At 39.5% G+C, this 20,145-nt stretch overlaps 1 protein-coding gene across 4 annotated transcripts in view; it reads left to right on the top strand.

The window, feature by feature from the left end:
- LOC117262330 (cGMP-inhibited 3',5'-cyclic phosphodiesterase 3A-like) overlaps window positions 1–20,145 on the top strand; it is a 175,648-nt gene that overhangs the window by 134,483 nt on the left and 21,020 nt on the right. For 3 of the 4 annotated variants that reach the window (XM_078167793.1, XM_033635230.2, XM_033635228.2), the window contains 6 exons: window positions 14,458–14,531; window positions 16,850–17,001; window positions 17,136–17,273; window positions 18,776–18,887; window positions 19,090–19,203; window positions 19,834–20,033. In XM_078167793.1, the coding sequence (XP_078023919.1) occupies window positions 14,458–14,531; window positions 16,850–17,001; window positions 17,136–17,273; window positions 18,776–18,887; window positions 19,090–19,203; window positions 19,834–20,033 (790 nt within the window). The remainder of the gene's footprint in view (window positions 1–14,457; window positions 14,532–16,849; window positions 17,002–17,135; window positions 17,274–18,775; window positions 18,888–19,089; window positions 19,204–19,833; window positions 20,034–20,145) is intronic. The other variant, XM_033635229.2, reaches the window with a different exon arrangement.

Below are 20,145 nucleotides of genomic sequence, written 5' to 3'. Positions count from 1 at the left end.
CGGGACCCAACAGTGAACTTTTAGATAAAAACAGACTCACTGCTGTAAAATGAGGCATGACTCTGCAACTGCACGGCCTATTTCCCACCTCTGATTAACTTAGAAATTAATTTTGGGTGGATAGTTTTGCAGAAATGTGATGTTTCCAGAATACTTGCCATGTTTTTTTAAGTTTGGAAAGTGAGGCAAAGACAATCACAGAGGAGCAGGTGGTACATTTGTCCAATCAGGTGTAGAAAGGGTTTATGTTGGTGGTTAAGTGATGGAGGGCACTGGATCATCGTACGGAGTATATTTACTCATGTACAGCTAACTTGAAATAACGTCTGTGTTAGGAAAGAAACCAGCCTAGTTGTGTATTCCAAAGTATGTTTGTTGTAAGGAGATTTGTTTCATGAAGCCATAAACTGATTATGGCTGCACTGTAAAACTGAACTGTTCCCGTAAAAACACGTGGCTCCTGCCTTCCAAACGTAATTGTTTAAGCCAAGCTCTCTGGAGAGACGTGCTAACCAGCCAGCCAGACGATGCCTGCAGCTCATGGTAGAGAGACACACCTATAGTATTTGTTCAGTTTATGGTCATTATCTGATAGTTATGTGGTGTTAGATTCAAAGATTAGGTGCAGTACTATTTCCATGGCTTTCTACCTTGTCGGCAGTGGTGGAAGAAGTATTCAGACCATACTTAAGTAAATGTACTAATACCACACTGTGAAAATACTCCACTACAAGCAAAAGTCTGCTGTAGATGTTTAACTCCTCTATATATACTGTTTGGTGGTTTATTTTACAGCAGTGCATCATATTTCTTATATCATATGTTTTAAGGATGCAACTGGATTTTTTCAACTGATACCGATAACCGATAATTATCTGCTCCTCATGGCTGATAACCAATAACTTCACATTTTTGTATTTTAAAAAGAAGGGTATAACCTGTAGTTTATGTAGGCTGAGATGTAGTGAGAAAATATTGCTGATTTAATATTGCGTACCCCTGACCCAACCAAATCAAACAGACATCACTATTGCTAACAACACAAAAACAAGTAACAGTTCTCGCTAACTACTTGCTAACTGTTGCCTCACATGGCTAGTAACTATTAATAACAACAATAACAATAGAGTGGAGCCTTTTAAAAGCTTGGTGTTGGTGATGTAAGCCGCTTGTGCTAACACTCTGGAAACGGTCCTTCAGCGCTGTGTCTAACCTGTGTTGGGTGGTCGGAGATCAGACCCTCGGCGCAATCCTGTTGTTTTCCTCTGGAACTGTGAAAGACGTCAACATCGTGATGTCATGTTTTGCCCTCTAGACAGCGTGCTGCAGTTGTTGTTCTTCTCTGTGTTCATTGGCGACTCGCAAACCAAGTTTAAAGGTACATGTACCACCACCCACTGTGTCGGGTGTGTAGATGTAACTTGTGGACTCTAGTGTTGTCTGCATCATGTTGATATGAAGAGGCCCAGACCGTAGACAACTGACAGCAAGAGGTAAAAACAAAATCCTCCGTCAGTTATGACCATATAACTCGAGCCCCTACACAAATGAAGTGACACAGAAATATGTTAGCATATTATACAAGTTTAGGCTAAAAAGTGAACTTAATGAGCTTAACAGTGCTAGAACACGGAAGTTATTATGAAAGCAATGTCTCTTACCTCTCCCATGGAGCACAACAGCAAAAGGAGAGAGGTAAGGTGGGAGACACTTCTTTATAGGTGGGGTATACCCAGAGGTGAACAGAGGAGTACAGATACTGTGTATCTGACATTCCACATATTGACTATGGCGGTATGTCAGGTAATAACAGCTGAAATTTTTTTTTTGTGGTATTATAATACTAAATATTACAAATGTACATTTGACTTTATTACACATAATACTGCTGTTACATAGATGCTGCCTTTGTTAAGTCAATGAAAGCAGTCTGGCTTCATATTATTGGCCCTATTTTGGCTATAATTTTAATAATCGGAATAATGCATAATTATAAAAATGTCCCATTGTTGGTTGATAATTGATCAACCTGATACATATCATGCATCTCTCATATGTTTATAGCATCCTTGTCCTGTGAGAATCATATATCCCTAAAACTTGTGTCAGCTTTGTGACAAGTATTTTTGAGTTGATCCGAGAGGCGGTTTAACGAGTTTGTTTAGTTTAAGACAGAGGAGAATTTTCTCAACACATAAGGAAAACTTCTTACTTCTGTTATTCACAACACAACATTCAATATCAGGGCATTTGGAGTTTCATGGATTTCACTGTCAGGAAAAATTGTAATCTGGAAAGTAATTAAAGCTGTTGAATAAATATAGTAGAATAACAAGTATGATATTACCTCTGAGATGTAGTGGAGCACAAGTATAAAGTTGCATACAAGGGAAATACTCAAGTAAAGTAAAGTACAAGTACCTCAAATTTGTACATACAGCAGGTCTTCTTTCTGAATGTGTTATATAAAGGGCAGGTCAGTGTGCAGCTGCATCCATCAGGACGGTTCACATGAGGAAACTTCAGTAGCTGCCTGATGAATTAATCTTTGCTATTGTCAAAATAATGTGTATGGAATATAAATTGACTCCTGCAGAAATCTGACCTTCCTCAAGAACCTCTGCAATGTGCTTTAATGTACAAAGTCCTGCTACATTTGGTCCTGGGCTGTTTTTTATGGTTTGGCCCCTTCGTTCCAGCTACGGGAAATACTAATTTTATAACATGCAGTGATATTTTAGACAATCGCTTGCTTCCAACTTTGTGGCAACAGTTTGGAAAAGGCCATTTCCTGTTTCAGCATCGCAGTGCCCCTGTGCACAAACAAGGTCCGTGAAGAAATTGTTTTCGGGGTTTTCCTCCACAGAGCCCTGACCTTAACCCAGTAACACTGTTTGGATGAATCTGAATGCGGGCTTATCTCCCAACACAGTGCCCAACATCACTAATACTCCTGTGGCTGAATGGGAGACAATCCCAGTCGTCAGGTTCCAAAATCTTGCGGAAAACTTTCCCAGAAGAGCGGTGACCGATATAGTAGCAAATTAATGCTCGTGGTTTTGGAATGACAAGTTTAACAATCACATGTGTCATGTTCAGAGATTTGATCAAATACTCTGTTCCAGTTTCCATTCTGGCCGTGTGCTGTTGTCAACAAATCAGTAACTGAATATATAAGATAACATGTTTGTATCTGTCTCTTGAGCCTGCAGCGGGGGCTGAACTTCTCAGTCCTGCAGAGCCAATTGTAAAAAAGGACTTTTGCACATATCAGTGTGTGCACTGAGTACATTCTCTGCTGACCACTAAGAAAGCACTTTACCTGCAGATTTTGAGGGTTCAGTTGAGATGATTTAGTAACACTCAACAGCTCTCCAGTTATGTGTCTCTGTGGTCACATACGTAGACATCTTTGAAGGGTAGAAATGCTCTTTAAAAAGCTCTTTGTGACTAATACAAACTCTTACTAATGAAATAGTTTAAGGTGAGACATTGTGCTTTTAATTACTTACACAAATCTGTAACTGAACAATTAAGTATTAAGATAAAAATACATAAGGAAAGTACGATGTTATCACAGGGCAACAAACTTTTATGTAGCTTTGGTCAGTGAGGAGTCTTCAATAAACATTATGTATCTGTGGACAACATAACTGTCACACTGTGTCTGCTAGATGATAAAAAGCTTGTGGTTTGTTTTTATTCTGTCATAAATAATCAATAACACACTTGTTAAAGTATTAAAGCAACAAAACAGAGGAAAGTGAGTTAAAAAGAAAAACTGGACATGCAGAGACAAAAATGAAAAATAAAAGTGGAAATTTACACTTTTGTTTCTTTACTTTTTATGAGGTAAATGTTGATTGCACAATGTAACAGAATATCGACACCACCTGTGTTTAAACTGGTTCGCTACAAGCCTCATTTTTATGATGCAATTCTGTCTATCACTGGGTAATTCACAGGAAAATGAAGGCTCAATTTACAGCACAAAGGAAGTGCGTCAACTATTGCACAACCAAAACAGGAAGAGGATAGCCCTTTTGTTTTCTCAGTAGCTATCAGTAGGCTTACTGAGATTAGACAGGCCTTTGTAGAGGTAGTCAACAATGCATGCTGGTTAGATTTGTGTCAGACTTCATCCGTACTCACTCTGACATCATGCAAAAGTGGACAACAATATTCTCTCGCAATCAGTTTTTAGAGCCAGGCACTGCAGTTACTCTGCACCGACTGCAAGACCCAGGGCATGATGGGAAATGCTTGGCTCTCACCAGATCAAACAGCTGATTGGTTTAGATGTCAACTCAACAATATGATGTTTTAGATAAACTTTTATTTTTTTTGTTGAATTGGAGAGATTTTAGTTTTTTATTCTTATAACAAAATAGGCGACATGTTGTGTGGCTGATGGTGACATTCAGCAGTCAGAGAGACTTAATACATTTATATCACAGATCATAAACTATACTATGTATATTAACACTGTAAGTTATTAATCATGTTAATTAATTACCATAAAATTTCGATTAAAAGCCTAGTCCCAATTAAACACCCAGTCCCTTTTACTGGCTCGGTGCGGCTGCACATTTTGACAAATAAAGACCTGTCTCAGTTAGATGCCTGGTCTGGTTGCCAAGCAGTTCATTTTTATTATAGAAGTTCTTAGGATGTATAAAACCAGATTGTTGGCTACCTCAAATTATGTCTCAGTTACCCTGTAAGTTATTCATATTGCTTTAGTCCATAAGAGTCCTCAGATCAAAAGAATCAAAAGAGTTTTTCATAGAAATTAATACAAGTTGTGAGGATTGTTTTAACAGGATAAAGTGGTGTTGTGTTGATATGCCTGGTGCCGTAATCCTCGAGTATTGTAACTCACACTCTTTCTGTCTGTTGGAGCGAGAGCAAATGAATGCTTCAGTGTTATTTTTAAACAAATAATATTCATACTGGTTTAAATAAACAATTTCATAGTATTTCCCATCTTTGCTGAGCAACAGCTTTGTGTGAAAGGAATTAAAGGCCTGTTCCAAATACAGGCCTGTTGATTTCAGTAATTTAAGCAAATAATAGCCTATTAAAACTTAAGGTACTTAAGTATTTATTAACACAAAGTCTTTTGAGGAATAACGTAACAGATGTGAGGTCCTGACTAGACTATATCTGACTGATGAAAAGTGATGTCTTGTATTTCGGTCCTCTGTCTTTGACTATCAGACTGATGTTTTTAACGTATTCATGTAGTTTGACTGTGGCCACAGGTCTGCTCAGCTGGTTTATAGACAGCAGCGAACTGATACGATGCTGACTTACATGAGAATTCATGTTGAATGGAGGTTGAACCATGAACAGAAACTACAGTAAGATGCTGCTCTGTCATAATAAAAACAATTAGAGTCTGCAAACAAACCGATATATGGGTCTGATAACGCTTTAATAAATCGGAATCAGATCTAACAGGATGTGAATGTTCCTGTGACTTCCTGTTCAGACTGAAGGCTGCTGGAAACTATGGGGAAACTTGACCGCAGCTTTTTGTTACCGCCCCCTGCTGCTGCTGCCGCCTGCTTACATCCACTTTCCAGGCGAGGCGCAGTTCATCCCGAACGAGTTTAATGATTGTCCCGAGTTATTGAAAGTATAATTACAAGTTCTTTGCAGTTACAATCCCCAGTGGTGGCGAACGGAGCAACCAAAGTAACTGTGGAAACTCTACCTGGCAACAAAAGAACACTTTCAAAGAAATAAAACAAACAAGTAAATGCATATTAAATTAAAGACTTCTAGAAGTTTATATCACTTATCTCCATAGAGGTCCTGGCCCAGCTCATGATAGCAAAACAAGGGCTGCTGTGCCTCTGCTACGTTACAGACTTACAGAGTGAAAGTCGTGACATGTGGATTTAATCATAGCAGGCATTACTCATTATACAAATTGTAGTCATACTAATTACTGCTGAGTACATTCACCTATCTGTCTTCTTTCTACTTTAATAAGAAGCTTTTACACTTCTGGTTAAAAGCTGTTATAGACTCTATATTAGTTTATCTGTGACGCAATATACTGGAAATCTGATACCAAACTCCACAACTGATAACTACAAACTTTTCCAACCATCAGTTATAAATTATTTTGTTTACTTCACTGAGTAAAAAAAAACTTCTGCACACTGTTTTGTTTTGCGTCTTGAGCCCTGTAAAGTACTGTGTGGGCTGCGTCTGTCTGTCAGTGGCTTGTTTGGGTCTGTTTGCACAATGACAGTGTGATACTTGAACAAGTTCTGTAAATGTAAGCACACGGAGCAGCTTCTGTACACAAAGCCCCGTCGCCTGGTCTTAAAGCTCAGCCCAGCCCAGCAGCAGGCCCCAGCTATGGCCACTTATGGTGGTGTGAGTATAAACAAACACCTGGGCCTCTCCCCAGTCACCAGAACCTCACAATTAACACACACACACACACACACACACACACACATGCGAGCGGGCTTAGACACACTGTCACAGCTGCTTCTTCTGGCAGGGGTTACACAGACACAATTGGAGAGTACAGAGAGTCTCTGGGTTTAGTTTACTGCAGCTGAGAGGGCTCTCTTTGGAGTAACACTTCATTTAAATTTAGTTTCAGGCACATGGCGCTTATCCAGATGCCTGAAATGAAAAAGAGAGCTGGTTCAGGCTTTGGTGTCAAACTGAAAAACATTTAAACAGAGCCCATGCCTACTGACAACTGCTTGCTGTCGGGGGTTAAAGCTGTGATGGTCTCTTAGCACCCGGCAACCTGCCAACACGTCATCTCTCAAGTGGGCTTTAACACAACCATCACAAGTTTTGGGGAGTAGAAGGGAGTGTGTTTTGTAATTTATGTACTCCAACCTGTATTTGTTATCCCTTCTGAGAGCTGGCCAAGACACAGCAACATATGAATTTATTTACAGATCAAACAAATCACTAATAACCATTCCTGATATGTAATGAGTCCTGTCAGAGAAAGTGAGAGGCAGAAACAGTTGGGGAAGGAGCGGGAGAACACATGGAGGGGAGAAAATGAACACATGGCTTCAATTGCCATCTCTCTGCTCCATCATCAAATCTGTACAATCTTAATTAGGACATTAGGCTTCTTTTTTTTCTCCCCCCTTTTTCCATCATGTCAGCTTTCAGTGACGTACATTGTTAAGAAGGAATAACACCGACTTCAAAGCTACAATATCGGCTTTTTTATCACACAGACAGAGAAAAAAAAACAAAAAACGGGGGCGATTGAATACCTTCCATTTCCCTCAGCCCCGGCCACTGTGCTGTTATCTTCTTCACGTCATCTGGCTCAAGAGTAGGTAGATTACTGGAAGCAGAAATAATGGCTGCTGTGTTTATCGTGGCTTGGACACTGTCCGTTTGGGCTCTGAACCAATGGTAATCTGTCAACCTGCTGTGAGTGGTTGAGTATAAAATCTGGGAGTAAACTGCAGCGGAGAGGGGAGCGGGCAGAGGCCAGTCAAGGCTTATTGCATGGCTCCAAACTATTAAGATAAGCAACCTGGGAGGAGGAGGTTGTTCTCAGAAAATGCAGACAATGTAGTAATTTATACAGTATTTCCTATTGCGGGATAATTAACTTGATGAAGGTTCATACTGGGGAATGCCAGGGTGCTTTTTGGAGGAGAGCAGGAGTCATTTTCTACTTCAGAGAAAGACTCCCAATTGACTGTTGACAATTTACTTTGGCTGTATTTATATTTATTACAATTATGTGTAAAGCAACAAACCAATTTTGATGAGAATCGGACAAAAGATCCACACATTGTATTAAAAGTGTGCAGCATGAACTAACAAAGATCTTCATCAGACATTGTCAACTTTGCCCTACTTTGACTTTTTAATCCAGCACATGTAAAAGTTTTTTGGATGTGCCTACCTTCAGCCCTGTTTGTTTGACTTTTGCATGATTAGTCTTGTGTCGTCTGCATATTTTTTCATCAATTAAATCTTTATTAAACCATTTTTTGTGACGCTGACATGTCAGTTACAACAGCATTATAAAATAATAAAAGCTGACAAAACAAAAACATGGGTAAAGGGGCGTCGGTGGATTAGTGGTAGAGCAGGCGCCCCATGTACAAGGCTGTTGCTGCAGCGTCCCCGGGTTTGAGTCCAGCCTGTGGCCCTTTGCTGCATGTCTCTCCCTCTCTCTCTCCCCCCTTCACACTTCACCGTCCTGTTGATTAAAGGCAAAAAATGCCCTAAAAAATATCTTTAAAGACACATCCTTACAGCCTTAAAGATTAATGTATATATTGATTATTATTCCAGTCCAGTATTGTCTTTTTGAGTCTTGTATAGAATCAATTTGCCCATTTTCTTTCTAGTTGTGCTTCCTGTAGTCTCCGTGTGTGTGTCAACTTCTCCATTTAAAAGATTTCTTCCACAATTTTTAGTCACTTGTCCTTCGTTAATGGTGTTTCTTTACCCCAGTTCCTAGTGATAGCTGTCTTCCTTGCGTGTCTTCTGCACATTATGTTTACACACTATTTCTTTATGACTACTTTAACAAAAACGAAAGCACAGTTTGAACAGAAAATTCACTGTGTTTTATAACATTATAATAAGGAAATGTTTATTTCACTCAACAAAAGTATCAGTCACAAAAAGGTTATACAGAATCTATCTAGAGCTGTAAAGACCAATCAATTAAATAGTCAACTGACAGAAGAGTCAACCGCAAATATTTCTGGAGTCTTTTTTTGTATGTAAAAACACTTTGATGCTGTTTAAAGACATAAAATGTGTATTTTTTGCATTAAAATGTCTAAAAATGACTTAACTGTTGTTAGATTTTCTGTTGAGTTGTGTACTTACATTAGCCCAAACATTTCAATTATAACCCAGTGAAATCTGTAGCTTTATTCAAGGACACAGTCTGTGTCATTTGGTCACCGTCACCTGTCAATTGCATCATATGCAGTTTGCATCATAAAATGACTTTTTATCCAGTTTTAAGCCACATTCTGTTTTTTTTTATATATGTTTATTTTTTAGGGGAAAACAATAGATATAACAGAACAGAATATACAAACTGTGTATAGTTGTGATTTTTATACAATAGTATATGTTCTGCTCTCATACATTGATATTTTAGGACGCGGTGATTTGTACTAAATACTCATTGGACTGGTCATTGTGATTTGGGAGTATCTGTTCTGTGACAGATATCCCATGTTCTCTCGAACACATCATTTTTTGAGTCCAGGATACATGTCAAATAATCCAAAGAAATATATATAAGTATAAAATTCACCTTTAAATTTATTTGTAATAAATTAAGCCACATTCTTACAATTCCCTTTTTAAACTTTGGCCATTTTTAACTATATGTTTAACCCAGCGGTGTCAAACATATGGTCCAGGGGCCAAAACAGGCCAAAGGGTCCAATCCAGCCCATTGGATGACCTTGCACACCTAATAGTGATGCACTTGTGGAGGCTTAGAGGTGCCAGGTGTCAGGAGCAAGCTAAACACTGAGTAGCTTTCTTTATGTAAAATGCTGCTTTAGATCCCTTTAACAGTTCTTTTCTTTCACCTTAGTTTGGTGTGGTGATGTCAGGATTACAACACAGGAGTAGAAATGTACAGAAAAATGCACGTCATTTGCAAATTTGGAGGTGTTTGTTATACAGTCAGGTCCATAATTATTTGGACAATGATACAGTTGTCATCATTTTGGCTCTGTACACCACCACAATGGGTTTTAAATGAAACAATGAATACCTGCTTAAAGTGCAGACTCTCAGCTTTCATTTAAGGCTTTTTTCAAAAATGTAGTATGAACCGTGTAGGAATTACAACCATTTCTTCACACAGTCCCCCGACTTTAAGGGCTCATAAGTATTTGGACAAACTAACATAATCATCAATTAAACAGTCAGTTTTAATACTTGGTTGCAAATCCTTTACAGTCAATGACTGCCTGAAGTGTTGGACACATAGGCATCATCAGATTCTGGGTTTCTTCCCTGGTGATGCTCTGCCAGCCCTTTACTGCAGCCGTCTGCACTTCCTGCTTGTGTTTTGGGTGTTTTGCCCTCAGTTTTGGCTTCAGCAAGAGAAACGCATGCTCAGTTGGATTCAGGTCAGATGATATGACTTGGCCATTGCAGAACATTCCACTTCTTTGCCTTAAAAATGTCTTTGGTTGCTTTTGCAATATGCTACAGGTCAATGTCCATCTGCACTGTGAAGCATCGTCCAATGAGTTTTGAAGCATTTAATTGAATCTGAGCAGATAATGGTGCCCCAAACACTTCAGCTTTCATCCTGCTGCTCTTGTAAGCAAGACAAGACTTCACTAGAATAAATACAGAGGGTTTATCACAAGATGCAAACCATTGGTTAGCCTTAAAAATGGAAGGCCAGATTAGAGTTTGTCAAAAACCATCTAAAAAGCATGTACAGTTGTGGAACAGCATACTATGGACAGATAAAACAAAGATCAACTACCAGAATGATGGGAAGACAAGAGAAGGAAGAAGGGAAGGAACTGCTCATGATCCAAAGCACACCACCTCATCAGTGAAGCATGGTGGAGGTACTGTTATGTCATGGCCATGTATGGCTGCCAGTGGAACTGGTTCTCTTGTATTTATTTATGATGTGACTGCTGACAAGAGCAGCAGGATGAAAGCTGAAGTGTTTGGGGCTACATTATCTGCTCAGATTCAACTAAATGCTTCAAAACTCATTGGACGATGCTTCACAGTGCAGTTGGACAATGACCTGAAGCATATTGCAAAAGCAACCAAAGACATTTTTAAGGCAAAGAAGTGGAATGTTCTGCAATGGCCAAGTCATATCATCTGACCTGAATCCAACTGAGCATGCGTTTCTCTTGCTGAAGCCAAAACTGAGGGCAAAACACCCAAAACACAAGCAGGAAGTGCAGACAGCTGCAGTAAAGGGCTGGCAGAGCATCACCAGGGAAGAAACCCAGAATCTGATGATGCCTATGTGTCCAACACTTCAGGCAGTCATTGACTGTAAAGGATTTGCAACCAAGTATTAAAACTGACTGTTTAATTGATGATTATGTTAGTTTGTCCAAATACTTATGAGCCCTTAAAGTCGGGGGACTGTGTGAAGAAATGGTTGTCATTCCTACACGGTTCATACTACATTTTTGAAAACAGCCTTAAATGAAAGCTGAGAGTCTGCACTTTAAGCAGGTATTCATTGTTTCATTTAAAACCCATTGTGGTGGTGTACAGAGCCAAAATGACGACAACTGTATCATTGTCCAAATAATTATGGACCTGACTGTATATAGGATATTATGCAGTGGTTTTACTGGTCCGGCCCACCTGCGATCAAATCGGACTTTATGTGGCCCATGAACTACAATGACTTTGACACCCCTGGTTTAACCAGATGAAGTATTTTAGTCATCAGTTATTGGATAAAACAAGCTGAGCAAAGCAGTGGCGGCTCAGCTTTAGCCCCTGCCATGACAATCAGTGTTGGAGAAACACTGATTTTTAACGTAAAACTGTTTTATTTAGTGCTTTTACCAGTTTAAGTCACCAGGTCAGTTTGTTTTGGAGAGGAAGACACCTCTGCAGATAATTTGGCTCCGGTAAAAACCTCCTGAACGAAGATCACTGGAGGAATTCTAACCAGGAGTAACTGACTGCAGTGACAGCATTGCTCTGTTTTTTTTTGTTGTTTTGACTGAGAGACACCTCACCGCTGAAAATCACATATTGTATGTTTAAATGTGAATAATTTCTGGTTTTAGTTTTCCGTGGAAGTGAAAGATTCCTGACTCTGTTGCTCTGTTTAATGGACAAAGAAGCAACTTAAAATTGTCATTTTAGACTTAAAGAATCTGCATTTTTCCACTTTTTTCTGACCAAATGATTATCAATTCATTGAGAAAATAAATAGCAGCCTAATTGATAATAAAATAACATAATAGTAGCAGCCTTAAATGTAAAAATGTTATATTTATGACACAGTTTTTGGTCAAAAATTATAAATGTGGGGTTGTTAAGCATGATATTTAATATCCTGCAAGGTGACAATAAACTAAGAGAAAAAATAAGATGGCAAGAAGAACTTGACTTTACACTATCTAATACTGAACGGGAAAATATAAGTCTGTCATCATCACTTATGACAACAGCATCTCGGTTCTAGCAAAAACTACATGGATTGTATTTAGTCACTTTTTATTATTTCTTCTATAATATTTGTGTGTGTTTGTTTTGTTTTCCTTTATTTGTGCTTTATTTATTCAGTCATTTAGCTTGGTTACATGTCACAATGGTATCTCATATTTTGGAAAAAATAATGTTGACTGACAACATATTTAATTTGTTTTTCCTTCAATATCCACTCTTAAAAAATTATGGTATCCACTTGTGACAACAACAGCACCATTAATGTTCTGATGGTTGTCTTTAGGCGCTCACAGCCCTCAGTTAATGTTGGAGACAAAATGTGGTTTTGGTTAAAGAATAAAGAACTCCACTCTGACTGTCTAAAGCACAAGACAGGTTTATTTTTTCAGTATCTAAGTGAAACCATGCTCTTTTCCTAATCTCAACCATAAGTGCCTAAATCTGCCATTCCCCTGGATGCAGGATGTTTGACTGAACAAACATATTTGTAGGCAGCAGTTAGATTCTTCCCAAAGGAATTACTGCTCTATAAAGGCCAGTTCTTTGAGACAAGGCTGAAACAAAAACACAGAGCAAAGTGTATTTTGTCTTCGCGCTGTAGGTATTTCTCACTGGGACAGTTAAATTACTGTAACTACAGCGCTAACTACTGAAACTACACTTAAGGAGCTTTTTGTGATAAAAGCAGAGTCACTTGATACATGACTGACAGATTCCTCTGGTGAAAATGGCCGGCCGTCTTATTTACATTCAGCGCTGAAGGCTCAGTGTCAGTAGCTGAGGCCATTCTGCTGCATTAGCAGAATAGGAAGAGTGTCTGCCAGTTCTTCAACTTTCATTAAAAGTAAACCTTTTAAGCCAAGCGCTGCTGCCTGCCCAGACCCCCCTGACAATAATGTACTAACTGTTCGCCCGCCAAACTATCAAACTATTTTATATTCCACACCTGCTAGGCATTACACACAGTGGTCCAACCTGGCCCCGCAAACACAACAGAACTCCCTTTGTTGGGGCCTCAGGACCATTAGGCAGGGTGGGTTCGGCTCGAAAGTGTTCGAGAAACAATTTATCAGAAGGAGATAGACACACTACAGGGCTTTGTGCTCCCTGTGACACCATGCTCTAACGGCAGGCATTTCCTGCCCTGAGAAGGCAGGTTTTACAACATTTAGGGAGAGGTATTTTAATAGGAACCTCCTACAGCCTGACAGTGGCCTCGGTGGAGGAACATGGAAAAGCTGTTGAGAGCAGCTCAGGAGGCTCCCTGTGGTGTCACACAGCTAACTAACCAGCGCGGGCCGGCTCAAGGCTCTCTCCCTTAAAGATCATATTTGCCATTTGATTTATAAAACCAGTCAGTAAATGTGAATATTGTCATCCGTCTTTAAGGTCTGTGGCTTTCAGTAAGCCGTTCCTGTGGCTGACACTGATTTGTCATGAAGCTCAAAGAGGGTGGGCTCACGCACTAATGACTCATTTATAACAGCGCCAGGGCCGGCAACTGTTTCGAGTTTGTTTTGTTGCTTATTCTCATTGCATTGTGTTAATGTGTGCATCCATTAGGTTCATTAATGAGTATTCTTTCTTCTAGCATCTGTACAGCGTCTGTTTCATGTGGGGACAGCACAGTAGGAATCCCATTAAGTTTTTTTCTCTTGACAACTTCTGCCGACTGGTTAGACATCAAAGACAGATGTAGCGAATGGCGTTATTCCCAATTCTTTGGCGCAGCAACAGACGGCGAAAGCTTGCACATTTTGCTTTCTGCAAACAAACACACATATGGTATTCTGCATTTGTCCCCATTGTTGTTGTTTTCTTTTTAACATTTTTGGTTGTTTTGGGGTCTGGTGTCATCTAATCTGGCAACCAACACCAACTACATAGAACTCTCAACATTATGATGAACACCAGTCACCCCACAAGAGTAATTAAAATTTAATTTACCCTACAAAAACTGCAAAGCAGATTCTTGCGTTTGATTTGCAGATGTTTTAATACATGTGGATGTAAATGTCTGAGCAGAGGATAAAATCGACCCTGATGTTATTTTGACATTTAACAGTCTTTCAGCGTGGAGTCTCCAGCATCGAGGTTGAACAAATTCTCCTAAAAGAAATCATTTGAACTGATTGATCCTGACATATATACAGAGCAGTCGTAGATGCAACATGGCACCAGCTGCAAATATCACAGCATTACAACAGGGAACGTCACATGCTATGGAGTTAAATAAAGCATATTCCTTCATCTCTAACCTGTTAAACTGCTTCTTGTCTGCAGCTGTGGGAGACAGTACATCAGACTGAGCCATGGGGAGGGCTCTTTAGACAAGGGAGACAGGATACCACGGTCAGGTATGTTCCCAGTCTTCTTTCTATAACTACCAGCACTACATCCAAGCTGCATAGTGTGAGTGTTTGTGGGCATATACACCATATCACAGATCATTATTATGATTATTTTTGTTATTATTTTGGGGCCTTTTCACCTTTATTTGACAGTGTAGAAATTGTGAGTGTGTGTGTTGGGGGTTGATTTTTAGACAATGGGTCCCTGGACACAGCTATGCCAAGGTTGTGAAGGTTTTGCATTTCTTCGCAGCTGTTATGCATCTTTTTGTGAGTTTGTGTCTCTCTGAGGTAATTTTGTGGGGTTTTTTTGTAGTTGTTTTGCTCATTTCTGTAGTTTTTTCCTTTCTTTTGTAGTTCCTTTGCATGTCTTTGTGGTCCTTTTGTGTCTCTTTGCGTTCATTTTAAGTCTCTTACTTGTCAGTCCGTAATAATTTTACATTTTGCAAGTGAAGTCCAGGGGTCCCCCAGACACTTTGGGCCCTTGAGCCTGCACCCAGTAGGCCTGTACAGTAATCCATCCATGATGACATGCAACAAAGGTCCCAAAACTGCAATTGAACCCAGGACGTTGTGGATATGTGGTGTATATCCTGGTGTTTTAAGTAACTTAATATATACAGTATGTACTGTAAGTGGTGGACTCTAGTGTTGTCTGCATTGTGTTGATATGAAGGGGCCCAGACTTTGAATATCTATGGAGGCGATCTCTGTTTATTCCTGACAACTCTGACAGGAAGAGGTAAAAACAAAATTCTCCGTCAATTTCAACCGTACTAACTTGCACCCTTCTCCCATGGACTACAACAGCAAAAAGGGGAGAGATAAGGCAGGATACACCCCTTTATAGGTGGGGTACCCCCAAAGATGAACGTAATATCAAGCATTCCACATATTGACTATGGAGGCCCAAGCATGTCAGGGAAACAAACTTTGTGTAAATACAATTCTTAATATTACAAATGTACATCTGACTCTGTTACACATATCACTGCTGTATAACTGACCCTGTTACATGAAGGCATATTCAAAACACTCAAAATACAAATGTATGTCCCCAAACAAATGACTGTCCCAAGTAATGTGTGCTGGTGTCACAGGGAAAATAAAAACTTTTCCTATATATTTACAGATGTATGTTGAGTCTTATATCTTTTGTTGATGGGTCCCAGTGCACCCTAGTTACTAGTTATGAATCACACACACAGAGTTTTAGGAATATTTCACCAACAGTGTGTCTCACTGCTGCTTTTATATCATACCCACTTGCAGATGTGCACAGTTTGTCAGTCTTGAGAGATTCTGCACCTAAACTAGCTGCTGTAAATCGTATCGCCTCGTTAAATGATTAAACAGACACTTGATATTGGACATCAACATACATATTTCCCAGCAATCATCATTACATATCTGTGTGTGACAAAAACTACAAAAGAAAAATAGGAAATTATTATTTTTAATTAACTTGTTTCTTTTAGTGGAATTATATTTTTTATAGTTTGTGTTGACTGAACATATAATGTTGTTAAAGACTGATACTATTTTACAAAACCAGAAAACCGTGATGGAGATTGGGTTGGCCTTTTACATGGCATATAGAAACTTGCACCATTTTTGATTCAATATGAGTTCTTCTTTGAATATGAACGTATTTCCAGGTAGCAGTCGGGCCCTTCCACTGCACTGCCTATATGTGCACCCCTGTTTCAGGATAGTGATCGTTTTCATCTTATGCTTAAACTTTGTTCCTGTAACTTATTATCACAGGGCAAAAAAAATCTTATCTAGCTATCTGAACACATTCGCCAGAAACTCCACAAGTCTGGTATTTCTTTACCAGTTATTTTCATTATTTCTATATTTATCACTGTTAGTTTTTGTCATGTACTCCATGTTTAGGTGGGTGCAGGCACATGCTGCTTGTTGTATATTAAAGATATAATGATCTAAGTACATGTTTATTGTATTTTGTTCTTGTCAACATTTCAAAATATATAAGTTTAATAAAAAGAACCTACTATATGAAGCACTGCTGCCGCCACACACACTATAAGACAAGTTGAGTAAGGGCCATGGCTGCAATCACTGAGACGCACCAGTGTTGATAAGGAAGAGCACTCACCATCTCTGGGACTTTCACTGTGAGAATTACAGAAAATAATCACTCATAACATAACGCAGGATTAGGGGAAGTGGATCTCCCAGAGAAGTAAACTCAACACCCCTAAAAATATGCATCAGTTTAAGGTGATTAACAGAGGATTTTTCCCTTATTTTTCCCCTCAGGCTGCAGTGTGACACTTTTTTGTTTTTACTCTTACCAGCAGAGGACCAAGTGGTTGTGTCATCAGACTACGACAGCACCCACGAAGCCAACCACAGTGACAGCAGTGATGTAGCACATACAGAGGAGGACACAGAAGAGGGAAAAAACTCCACCCAGAATGTCATCCTCCACCAACTAATACCTCCAGAGGTGAGAGGATGCAGAATGACTGCTCAGAACATGACAAGCCTACAATCACACCGTCATGTATTACAAGTAAATTATTTATTATTTACACTGTATCTGTTTGTCTGATCACTTATCATCATGTGTCACCTGAACAGGACAAACCAATTCTGGCTCCAGAGCCGTTACTAATGGAGGACTTAGAGCCTCTGATGAGTCAGTTAAACAATTGGAACTTCCCCATCTTCAGTTTGATGGAGAGGACCAACGGGAAATGTGGACGGATCCTCAGTCAGGTGAGCGGAGAGTGATTGAGCTCAGAGGGCAGCCAGGCAGAGTGTCAATAAAACTATTGACTATATAGGTGGTTTTCAAAGGCACATTAAAGGGCAAGCCAAAACCTCAAGGCACACCTGTATTCATATCTGTGCCCAATAGCTTCTATAACGTGTGTTAGCACTCATACCATGACTATCTACTGACAGTTTTTTGTCTACTGACAGTTTGTTTTACCTCTTTTCTTTCAGTGGTAGGTCGTCTTTAATTTTCTCCGTACAATAAAGCGATCCATTGTCCCACTCACGACTTTCTCCTTTTAAGTGTTATCACCCCTCACACTGGCTGCCAATCAGGGCTTTTGATGTTACACACAATAATATTCCAATGCCCCAATAGTGACAAAAAAGTTCCCCCGTGAAGGTTTTTTAAATTAAATTAAATAAATTACATTTTTAGCTAGAGTTTGCCTCTTTATTAGGAAATGGGTGTGCACAACATACTGATACAGTCAATCAAAAATAGATTCATATCTTTTTGTGTAGGCCCAGTTGAATATTGCAATAATAATGAGTAGTTATCATCACACACCATTTAAAACCCACTGAACTATATGCATAATAATAAGATTTGGACAAAAGTTAAGCAATAAAATACAGTAATAAAAGCTGCTGAGATACTCAGTAACATGATGTGTCTTTGCATTCAGAAATGAATACACTAACATGCAATTGCATCATTTTACCTGCAGCATCTCAATATTTGCTTCTATTGATTACCATTTTCAGTTGTTTTTTTTGTAACCCTCTTACATGTATTGTGTTTATTAGGGCTGAGTGATATAGATTAAATATCAGAATATTTCTGCCAAAATACCTCAATATTAAGACAATCCTGTAGGGCTGTAGAGTAAAATATTAAGTGACTAATAATTCAAGGGCTGTTTTAAATGCCTTCAAATTGAATTATTGCAGCTTGTGTAAAATAAATAAATAAATGAAGAGCATGTCGAAAAAATTCTAACACTACATTTTTACATACATTCTTAATTATTCCGTTATTTGATGAAAGCACACATCAGCCACGACCAGTTCCAGCATCTCTGACAGTCAAACTCACAATACATTTCTCATCAGCACTCATGAAAGTGTAGGCCTGGGGGATATCACTATCATAATATTTTTGACCAAATACCTCTTTATCACTATTGCGACAATACTGTACGGTTAAAAGTTGGTGCTTCCTCAAAATACTTACACAGATTTTTTAGTAATAATCATCAGTCATGTGGATATAATGACTAAGCAGGTGAAGGCAAATAATAGAACAGCTAGAACAGTCTGGTGTGCTCAGGAAATTACATCACTTCACTGTAATGCAGCCTTTAAATAAAGAAAAAGACCACATTTATAATATTAGGATGTCCAAAATTTAAGACAATATCTAGTCTCTTATCTGCCGAGTCCTGTTGTTGATTATCGGAGCCTGGCGATCTTCACAGACTTTGATTTTTGTGTTTCAGGTGTCCTACAGGCTCTTTGAAGACACTGGCCTCTTTGAGACCTTCAAGATCCCTGTAAAAGAATTCATGAACTACTTCCATGCCCTTGAGAATGGTTACAGAGACATACCATGTAAGCTTGAACATCCTCCTTTGTTTTATATGTGCTTCACTTTACATTTGCAGCTGTAGTAATGACACCAGCCACTAGAGGGACATGTTGTACCGTCCTATGTGACTGTGTGCAGCCTTTATGGTCCTACAAGAAACATAAGCAGCCTAACACTGCACCCTGGTGGAGAAGCATACACACACTTTTCTGTCTCCTGACCCAGATCACAACAGGGTCCATGCCACAGATGTGCTTCATGCAGTCTGGTACCTCACCACGCAGGCTGTGCCTGGTCTGCCCAGCCTCATTACTGACCACGGCTCCGCCAGTGACTCAGGTTGGTCCATCAGTGCACATTCTTGCATGTCCAGGTGGGGGTGCTGGTGTGTGTGTGAATCTAAAAGTCCCAAAAAGTGTCTTGGAAGTTGTCACATAAGAACACGTGAGCTCCCTGTGCCCTTTTTGTTGAGTTCTTCTAACTTTTGTTAAGCCATTTATCACCATAAAGACTGTCTATATGTAGGCCAGACTTTTTTTTTAGTTAGATTTTCCCATCTGCCTGCAGCTTTACTGTGAGCTATCTCATTAATGTCGGCGCATCAAACCTGCAGGAGTGTGTGTTCTTATCCTACTCACAGTTTGTCTTATCTCACTCAGGCTTTTGGCACTTGCATTTACGTACCAAACACTATTTGAAGTCTAGAACAGCATGAAATTGTAGGCAGATTAGAGTTCCCTCTCACCCATATTTCCATAACCTCATTTGTATGCCTTACTAGGGCCATCCCTTTGATCCACATATAAGTGGATTTGAACGTTTAAGTGTGTGTGTGTCTGCATGTGTGTGCGTGTCTTACAGTGCGTGTGTGTTGAGGCATGTGCACGTGAAATTACATTGTGTGTGTTTGTGTAAATCCTGCCACCCTGTTCTTCACCCCACTCACTTTGTCTGTTCCCCCACGGCTAGACTCCGACAGTGGAATAACACACAGTCATATGGGCTTCCTGGTTTCAAAGACCTACACTGTGTCAGAAGATGGTTACGGCTGCCTGTCAGGCCTCATACCTGCTCTGGAGCTTATGGCCCTTTATGTGGCTGCCGCAATGCATGACTACGACCACCCTGGGCGGACCAATGCTTTCCTCGTGGCCACCAGCGCCCCACAGGTACTCGTGCTAATCAGCCTGTAGTACACTCTTTACTTTAAAAAACTGAGGTAACAATTTGAATGCATCTTTTTTAAGTAGTTCCAACTCTGGTCTTATTGAGTAAATCCTG

Source organism: Epinephelus lanceolatus, chromosome 5, assembly GCF_041903045.1.
Source record: "Epinephelus lanceolatus isolate andai-2023 chromosome 5, ASM4190304v1, whole genome shotgun sequence".
Lineage (NCBI taxonomy): Eukaryota > Metazoa > Chordata > Actinopteri > Perciformes > Serranidae > Epinephelus > Epinephelus lanceolatus.
Note: the sequence above shows the minus strand (reverse complement) of the source record. Positions and strands in the feature narration are given on the sequence as shown.